The 10,477-nt window shown below is 40.5% G+C and overlaps 1 protein-coding gene across 1 annotated transcript; it reads right to left on the bottom strand.

Moving 5' to 3' along the window:
* Positions 1-3,980: 3,980 nt before the first annotated feature.
* Positions 3,981-4,949, bottom strand: LOC105307663 (olfactory receptor 7A17-like). The gene has a single exon (XM_011383223.1). It carries the CDS (start codon positions 4,947-4,949, stop codon positions 3,981-3,983), a length of 969 nt encoding a protein of 322 aa, XP_011381525.1.
* Between the last annotated feature and the right edge of the window lie 5,528 nt (positions 4,950-10,477).

Raw genomic sequence — 10,477 nt, 5'->3', positions numbered from 1 at the left:
AAGCATTCCTTGGCTCATGGCCCTTTCTCCACAATGTAGCATCTTCCAATCTCCATCTGATTCCAACTATTGTTCATTCCTTTTCCACATTCTAGAACCACCGTGATGACATTAGTCCCACCTGCATAATCACGGCCAATCTTCTTAAAGCCAGCTGGTTAGTCGACCTATTCCATATGCTATCTTAATCCTTCCTTATTATAAAATATAACATTCAAAGTTTTTAGAGATTAGGATGTGAACATCACTTGGAGGTCTTTATTCTGCCTATTACAAATTCTTTTTCAGAACTATATTACTTAGTGTCACTCAAGAGAACTTATAAAAGGGAAAGAATCACAGAATTTATCATAGCCTCTGCAATGAATCACTATGGTCATGCACTGTATAATGACATTTTGGTCAATGAGGGAGCAAATATCCAAAGGTTGTTGTCTGACGGTGGGGCAAAGGAGTAATGGCCACTGTAACGAGGAGGTCTCTTAAGACCGACAAACGTAGCAGGCAATTCCAAAGAACATAATAGAATTTATTATAGGTAATTTGCTTACGGGAGGATTGAGTGGCACAGAACAGATGACCCAGAAATTCTGCGCAGATTTTTCTCCTCTAACCAACCCCTCAGGTACTAATGTTTGACAAGACAAAGGGACAAAGAATGCAGTAGTGCCATGGGCCACACCACCTGGCGATCTTATGATAAATAATTGTTTATAATTGAAACTATCACCAGTTTGATACTTATTGCAATTGTTATGTCATTCTGGCCATTACTAACAAAATATTTTAGAACACAGATAACCATCAACTAGAAAGCTTTGATATGCTTTCTAAGGATGGTGAAGTTGGTCAAAGGTCACAGCTGGAAACTTAACAATGAAATGAAATCCAGGACAGAGTCGAAGTTAGTTTTTCACATCTACATTGGTACCGTGGTCCCATAAGATTATAATGCTGATGAAAAAGGCCTAATGCCTCATGACATCATAGCCATGTAACATCTTAGTGCAATGCATTACACGCTCACCACTATGTTACACTAACTTATAGTATTCACTACGTAACATGCTGAACAGGTTTGTAGCTAGGAGCTATAGGGGATAAGCATTTGTTAGCACAAAATATGCTTTTTTTTGGCATAACAATTATTTTAGGTTGGTTAATTTTAAGAAAGAGGAAAACTAAGTACAAGTTACCCTTGTTAGGGACATTTACGTTTGTGAGGAAAACATCCACTTGTAAGGGTGTCTCCCTGGCTGTACCAGGAAGAGGGGGCGACTTTATCTCTAGAACCTCTTATCAATGCAGAAGACAATGACTTAAATTTGCATAACATTCTTACCCTGTTTACTGTACTTTTCCTGGTAACCTCCCATAACTGACTTCTCCTCTCCCAACACCTTCTTCTGGCTTCAGCTAAAGGTGGTAGTTAAGGTGGCAGCTCAGGCCATTCCAGGGAGTTACTCAGTTCTCTTGGGTCTTTCTCATGTATACAGGAAGAATATATGTTATTAAATTTATGTTTGTTTTTCTCCTATTAATCTGTCTTTTATTACAAGAATGTGTCAGCCAAGAACCTAGAAGGGCGGAGGGCAAATTTTTCCTTCTTTTACAGAGAAATAGGAGTATGTAGTAGGCTATACCATCTAGGTTTGTGTGAGTCCACCCTATAATGTCACCTAGCCTAACCACATATTTCTCAGGATTTATCCTCATAGTTAAGTGGTGTATGACTGCATACTTGTCACCCAAAATTTTATGCAAATGCAAATTGGTACAAAGATGACCTACATGCAACTTGCACTACCACAAGACCACAGCATTGCTACTCACAGTGTCCTCAGACCAGAACCTGCAGCATCAGCATCTTCCTGGAGCTTATGAAAAATGCAGAGTCCCTGGGTATAAACATGACCTAATGATCCAAAGTGGTTTTATGTGAAGTGCCTGCACCTGGTGGCTCACCTGCCCTGAAGCTGTTGGGGGTGGTTCATCTCTGGAATCCTGGACAAGCCCCCAAAATGTGGACTGAAAATATTATGGACTAGGTCTTTTGTCACCAAAAGGATTTTTCAGGGAAAAAAGTTCCAATGCAGAGCATGCGGACATGGCAAACTACATGCACACTCTGGCCTGGGTGCTAAGATGGAGGGATAGTTATAGAAAGGAAAGGAAGTTAGAACCATAGAGCTTTAATATAAACATATTGTTCTTCCTGTAGAATGTTTCTTGCGTTAACATTCTTGCAATTATGTAAAGTGGAAGAACTTCCATAAGCCCTATCTCCTTGCATAGACCCTCCCGACTGATTACGTTTACTTAAAGTTTCAATTAGTCTTCATCACCAGCTATATGACACAGCTACTAGATAAGCATCCAGGCACACTACCCATAATGGTTTCCTTTTAGAAAGTCTTGGGTATCATAGATAACTGACCACATGAGTGACCCCTCTTTTCACTTCTCATACACTAATTCCACTCATGTTCTAAATTTACCAATGAAGTGCAAATCCACGAACCCTAGTAATGCTGCCATGCAATAATGGCAGAGCCCTCAATCCTTTCTCTCTCTCTCTTTCTCTCTCTCTCTACACACACACACACACACACACACACACACACACACACACACACACCCTCCTCAAACCTCAAACTTTTCTGTGTTGCCCTGGGTGTGCTGTTTACCCTCTAGTGAAATTCAACTAGCCAAAAGAGAGTTCACGCTCACTCGTGTGTAGCGACTCAGTATCAAGAACTGATACTGAGCTTTGCATGGAAAAAATATTGGCTATATTACTGTAAATGGTGCCACCCAGGAGAGTAGGAAAGCTAGTGCTCAAAAGCCTGAACTCCCAGATGGCTTACAGACAAGAGGATATACAGAGGAAAGATTATGAGTAATTATGAGTAAGAAATTTGGGGTGGTGGGTCTTGTTGAAAGGTCATCTGGTCATCTGCTTCCCTCCTGGCATTGCCTTGTCTGGTTTCGGGCATATTTTTGTGGTATGCTTGTTGTCTTTGTGGGTTGAAAAACATCTAAACAATGAGAGTCAGTAGGTTATTCTGGTGTGCAGGAGTGGGAACTATACATCTTGTGCTTTACTCATTCCATGCTATTATTATTTCTGTGACTTAGTTACTTGTTCATGCAGAAGTCTAACTGGTTAGTCCTGGCTGAACACATTCTATAATAGTTAACAGGGAGCCACGTGACTTCCTGCCAGTGGCTGTTAGTGTAAACTAACTTACAAATTTATTTTGTATTGGAGATATTTTTCTGGGGGTATTAATTCTCTAGCTTTACCAGGACCTGTGAGTAATAAACCTGGTGTTTTCATAGTTCCCTGATGCTTGTTGCAAATATAATAAAGACCATGAAGGATGTCCAGCCACAACATTGACTCTTGTCTGAGTAACAAGCAGTAGGGAGGGGCCCAGGCCAATGCCTCAGATGTTTCTTACCTACAACATTATTATCAATAGGCTGAGATGTAAAGGGAGCAATGATGAAGACTACTTTATCAGGAAGAGCAGTTAAGGTACTGCTTAAACAGATGAGGGACACCAAAGTGAAAACCGGGGTTTCAGATTTTCCTGAAATGCAATTATATGAATGGGCTTAGTAGCCAAGCATAGTTTTTTGCTGCAGGAGTAATATGCCTATTCTATCTGTAAAACAAGAACAAATTACTTACGATAATGTATGTCATTAGAGAAGTAATTATTCTTTAGAAATCTATATTGCCCGGAAATGAACTGGTATTTTAAAATATTTCTAATCAAGGCTGGGAAAATTTTTAAAGGTAGAAAAAAGGACAAAGGGAAAAACTGAGCAGGATCTTAATAAAGTGGTTACTTAAATTGTACAGAGAAGTAAAACTCGAATGGAAATTCTAGGACACAAATACAAAGAGCAAGTTTTACAACCACAAACTGATTGAAAGATCAGTTTCTGGTTGAGAGGCTTGGAGCCAGGAATCAAGGGCACTTTTTCAGCCTCAGGATGATTGTCCCTTTTATAGCTGTCATCTCAGAGAATCTTTGCAGGGCACTCTTTATGTCTTTATTCCTGAGACTGTAGATGAAGGGGTTCAGCATGGGTGTGACCACAGTGTACATCACTGAAGCTACTGCACTTGACTGTGAACTGTGGGTAGCAGCAGAGCTGAGGTACACTCCTAGGCTTGTACTATAAAATAAGGAGACAATCGAGAGGTGAGATGCACAGGTAGAAAATGCTTTATACTTCCCCTGAGCTGATGGGATTCTACGTATGCAGGAAACTATCTTACAGTAAGAGTAAAGGATCCCAGCAAAAGGACCACCACCCAGCAGCACAGTTACAAAATACAACACCATGTTATTAAGAAAGGTGTCAGAACAGGCAAGTTGGACCATCTGGTTGAGTTCACAGATGAAGTGTGGGATTTCCAAGTCTGCACAGAAGGACAGCCTCAACACCATTAAGCTTTCTAACAGTGAATTCAGGGAGCTCATGATCCAGGACACCAGAACCAGCAATCCACAGAGCCGGGGATTCATGATGACTGTGTAGTGCAGGGGGTGACAGATGGCCACGAAGCGGTCATAGGCCATCACAGTCAGGAGGAAAACATCCAGCATTGCAAAGAGTAGGAAAAAATACATCTGGGAGATGCAGCCTGCATAGGTTATGACTTTACTCTGTGTCTGGATGTTCACCAGCATCTTTGGGACAGTGGTGGAGGTGAAACAGATGTCCACCAAGGACAAGTTGCAGAGGAAGAAGTACATGGGTGTGTGGAGGTGGGAGTCTGAGCTGACAGCCAGGATGATGAGCAGGTTTCCAGACACAGTGATCAGATACATGGAGAGGAAGAGCCGAAATATGAGAGGCTGCTGTTCTGGTTCCTCTGAAAGTCCCAGAAGAATAAATTCTGAAACTCTTGTCAGATTCTCTGGTTCCATGAAGTAGAAGTGACTTCCAGAATAGAGGAAACTAATGGGAGTAATTTTCATACACACTGGCTTTACTCACATAGTTCCAATGCTAGAGCTTATATTTTGCAATCAAAAAATTAATTTCAATATTTTTATATGGATCTGGTCCCCTCTTGGGTTTTTTTTGGTGATGTCTCAGTTTAGAAATTTCTGTCCCAATCTGCTTTTTCTCCAAGGGATTCATGTATTTTACAGTGTTAATGAGAAAGTCTTGCTGTATTTCAGGAATATGAATTATTTGCTGACCAGGTTTTAGGCACTGTCTAGGCTGTGTGTATAGAGTGCTGAAGAACAAAAGTCCCTACAAGTCAATGATGGAGGAAGAATGTAGGAGGAAATAATATAAATATATTACATTTCGGATAGTTACAAGTGGTATGAAAAAAAGGAAAGTGGGTCTAAAGGAGAAAGTGATGAGGACATTGTATTTTTTATGGTACTTAGGCAAGACCTGCAAACAGATGACATTTGAATATCACCTCTAGGACAAAAAGGAGGAAGATGACGGATTGTGTAGACAACTATGTACCCGCAGAGAGAATGGCCAGTGCAAAGGCCCTGGGATGGAGCAGAAGGGGTTAGTGATGTGCGCAAAGTTAATAGCGTATCTGTTAGGCCTTGATTATAATTTTTGCAGGTTGCTTCTAGGCAGTGATTCCCACCCAGAAATTCTTTTGCCCCTAGGATGTTTGGCGATATCCAGAGGGATACTGCTAAACACCAACAATCCGTGGGAAAGCAACCTCCAAAATTATCTGCCCCTAATGTCAACAGTGAGAGGTAGAAAAACCTAGTTTAGTCCAGCACTTCAACTTGAGTGTGCCTATGAATCAACAAGGATTCTACCAGAAATGCAGAATATGATTCAGCAGGTCCTAATGGGCTAAGAAACTGCATTTTTATCAAGTTCCCAGATGGTGTTGTTGCTGCTGGTCCTGGTCTGTGGACCACTCTGAATAACAAGGCTAACGTCCTGTGTTAGAGTCAGCTAGATATAGTTTTAGGTTTTTGAACCAAAAATTTCCTTGCATGTAGTTTTAAAAGAATAATGTATTCACTCATTCAGGAAATGGGACAAATTCTGTGTTTATTTCCTTTATATAAGGGCCCTTGAGTGACCCATCCTAATACACTTTAAAAAAAACTTTATAGTGGACAGAATAAGGACTTCCTAAACATGTCCACACCCTCAGCCCCAGGGCCTTTGAATATGTTCTTTTTATAGCAAGGTAGCAGATAGAATAGGGTTGCTAATCGGCTGACTTTAAGGTAGAAGATGTGCCAGGATCATCCAGATGTGACTAAGGTAACCGCAATGCTCCTCTACAAGCAGAAGAGGAGACAAGATGAACATGCTACACTGCTGGCTTTGAAGGAGGTGGAGGAAGGGCCAGGAACAAAGGAATGCAGCTGGTCAGAATGCAAATTGGAATGGGAAAGAAAACAATTTCACCTGAGCCTCGAGAAGAAACCCAACCCTGCAGACATCTTGAGTTTAGCCAGTGAGACACATTGAAGTGTCTGACACCAGAACTGTGAGAGCATATATTTGCTTGTTTTAAACAACTAGTGTGGGAATATTTTACAGCAGCGGTAGAATCTCATATATTTATTCAATAAAATTTCCTGAGGGAACTGAATTGAAGCCTCTCCATTCATTCATTAGCATCCTTGGGTAAAAGAATTTTACATTGAAAACCCGTATGAAAAAGAAAGAAATTTTCAATAGAGTTGGAGGTATTGTACCCAATCACTTGGTACAGTGAAGTCATCATTGCATAAATGTAAACATGATCTGGCTATGATGCCTTTGATGCATTAAAATTTAAGGTACAACCAGTGACCTTAATTTCTCCCTCACTGAACTGCAAAAACTTGTTTTTTTTTTTTATCACCCTATACTCTTTGCCTAGAAGTTGTTCAATCCTCATTTTATATTCCCCAAGTGCATGAGAGAATTTCTCATTAAAAATATAGAAGACATGACCACTGGGGGAAAAGGCTGAGTGTGGGATAGGAATTCTACTAACTGTTCCAACAGAGAAAGTAAAAGGGCAACAGTCCCCCAAATATGTGCAGCCTCTCCAGTAATGAAGTAATTCAAAGTAAAACTATTTAGTATTCCTCTTTGTATTTAATTACATAATTATTTTCCATGTGAATCTCAGCATGAGAGAATATTCTGCAGTGTATGTCTCATGAGTGCCTGTTGTAAGGTGACATCTACCTTCTCTTTTCTAAGTCTTTCCAATGAATACAAGACATGCTCAACTACAGCCTATCTTAGAAATTTAATGCAAACACTCTCACTTCACTGCACCGTCCTCCATACCTGACACTCTATTCCCTTCTCCTTGACCAGCAAAACTCCTCAGATGTGTTTTTATTTTACTGTAACCATTTTATGCATCTCACTCATTGTACAGTGTCTCCCAACCAGACTCCCATGCCCATCACTTAATTATCAGTTATGGTCCTGTATTGCAGGTACATGCTTATTAAAACATTAAATTAATTATAAACTAGTCACTTAACCAAGAAAAGAAACAGAGATCTCTTGTCTCTGGGCTGTGCCGACTGGGCTCTCATGTGACTCAGGTAAGAGTTCTCAGGTTCCATCTCCTCTGACTCTTTCAAGAACTACTTGCAGGACACTCAGACTCACCTGGTGGGTCTCTGAAAGGGATGGCTCTGTGTGGAATTTCGAGTTCCTCTTTTGATGACTAGTGATGGAGACTGAAGCTCTGTCTCCAGACAAGACAGCAGGAGGGAGTGAAGCTTCAGTTCTGAGCCATCTTAGGAGTCAAAAGCAACAACCATGTCCTGTCCACCAACGCTGTACAAGCTGAAGGACTGCGCAGAGGAGGTATTACCACTCTTCTCTATCTGATCATCAGGCATTTCCCTCCTGTTATTCCAACCTCTAAGCACATGATTTCCCTCTGGGCCTCTGGAATAAATAGAAAGGACAATTTTCCTAATGATTCTCTGATCCCAAGAGACTAGGTTAAAAGTAAAAAAAAAATCCAGTGTTTGTTTCTCCATGTCCTTGATCTCCCTCCTCACCAGAGGCCTAACCTCCCACTACCTTCACATTTTCTCCAGCATCTGAGACAATGGAACCAGTTAAGACCAGGTCCCTTTATCCCTAAATCACTGATTTGTGATGGGACATAGACTGATCTCCAGAGATTTGCTATTTCCTCTTCCATAAGGGGAGAGCTGCGTTCCTTTGATATGCAATCCTAAGCACCACACTCATTGGCTTCCTGCCAAATTTGTCAAAATAATTAGGAATTTTGTACTTATATTACGAGTTAAGAGCTGTTGTTTAGTGCCTCATTATAAAATATTTGTTAATTATGAGATACATTTTGATGTTTTTATGCCATTAAATTTGAATTTAGCAACTTATAGACTTTGATTTAATTTTTCAAAAATCCATCTATGAGATAGTATTACCCTATTCCCTTTGCAGAAATGGGGCTTGAAGGAGTTTAGTGTCTGCCCCAAGTTACAAAGTGAGGGATAGGCCTTGATGGGAATCTGTCAGGATGCTTCCGGTTTTCAAACTCTGGGCCAGTGATCCTCTACCTGAGATCCTCTGCCTGGGCTATTTGGCAACATCTAGGGAGGCTGCTAAACACCTACAGTATCCAACACAAGTAATTATTCTTCTTCAATTGTCAACATGCAAAGGTGAGAGAAAACTTATTCCATACCATCTCTTTATCATCTTCACTGTACATTCGAGTCACCTATGATTCTAGTTCAAATGCAAAATCTGATTCTGCAGATCCTTGTGCACTCAGAAATTCTGAGAATCAAATCGTCTCCTGGGTGATGTTGAAGCTGCATGTCCTGGTCTGTGAATCTCACTTAGAGTAGCAAGGCAATGCACCTGTGTTAGAGTCAGGTGTAGGTAATTTAGGTCTTCTCCACTAGGAATCTTCCCTGTATGTAATTTTGAAAGAAAAGCTTTTCACTCATTCTATAGAAGGGATAAATTCTGTGTTCCATTCTTTTATATTAGGGCTTCCAAGTGACATCAAATAATTTATATCTGAGAAATGCTAGAGCTTATATTTTGCAGTCAAAATATTAATTTAAATATTTTTATGTGGATCTGTTCCTCTCGGGGTTTCCTGTGTTATCTCAAATTAAGATTTAAAAAAAAAATCTCATTCTATTTTTTCTCCTAAGGGTTCATATGTTCTACAGTGTTCATGAAAAGTCTTTATGCATTTTAGGAATATTAATAATTTGCTGACCAGGTTTTAGGCATTGTCTAGGTTGTAAATATAGAGTGTTGAAGAGCAAAAGCTCTACAAGTCAATGATAAGAAAAGAGTGTAGAGAAAATAATAAAAATATATAACATTTCAGATAGTGACAGGTGGTATGAAGAAAAGGAAAGCCACTTTAAAGGAGAAAGTGATGAGGACTTTTTTTAATGGGTACTTGGGCAATACCTGCAAACAAGATGACATTTGAACATCACCTCTAGGACAAAAAGGAGGGAAATGCCAGGTTATGTAGACAACTGTGTGCCCTGCAGAGGCCAGTGCAAAGGCCCTGGGGTGGAGCAGAAGGGTTAGTGATGTGCCCAAAGTTAATATCAGAATATCTGTTGGGCCTTGACTATAATGTTTGCAAGTTGCTTCTAGACAGTGGTTCTCACCTAGAAATTATTTTGCCCTTGGGGTATCTGGCAATGTCTGAAGGGATCCTGCTAAACACCTGCAATCCACAGGAAAGCAACCCCCTCCAACCCAAATTATTATCCTGCCCAAAATGTCAATGGTCAAAGGTGAGAACACCTAGTCTGGACCACAAGTTTGGAATTTCAAAGTGCGTATGAATTATTGAGGATTCTAGTTCAAATGCAGAGTCTGATTCAGCAGGTCCTGCAGGTCCAGGTCTGAAGACCACTGTTTGAACAGCATGGCTGAGATCTTGTGTTAGAGTCAAGAGCAGGTAGTTTTAGATATTCTGAGTGAACAGGATTCACTCGTTCCAGAGACCGTGTAATTTTGAGTGAACAGGATTCACTCGTTCCAGAGACCGTGATAAATTCTGTGTTTGTTTCTTTTATATAAGGGCACATGAGTGATACATAATCATATACTTTTGAAAAAGACTTTGTAGTAGAAGATTCAAAAGCTCCAAAAGATGTCCACACCCTAATCCCCAGTGCCTTTGGATATGGTATTGTTATAGCAGGGAAGGTTTGGGTAGCAGACGGAACAGAGTTGCTAATCAGCGGACTTTAAGGTAGAAGATGAGCCAGAGTAATCCAGGTGGGACTAAGGTAACCACAACGCTCCTCTAGAAGCAGAAGAGAAGACAAAGGTGAGAATGCTACACTGCTGGCTTTGAAGATGGAGGAGGGGCCTGAGCCAAGGAATGCAGGCGACCAGAATGCAAACTGGAATTGGAAGGGAAACAGAATTTCACCTGAGCCTCTAGATTCTCCCCTGAGACTTAGAAAGATCT

This window comes from Pteropus vampyrus, unplaced genomic scaffold (genome assembly GCF_000151845.1).
Source record: "Pteropus vampyrus isolate Shadow unplaced genomic scaffold, Pvam_2.0 Scaffold507, whole genome shotgun sequence".
NCBI lineage: Eukaryota > Metazoa > Chordata > Mammalia > Chiroptera > Pteropodidae > Pteropus > Pteropus vampyrus.
This window is presented reverse-complemented; position numbering and strand designations above follow the sequence as displayed.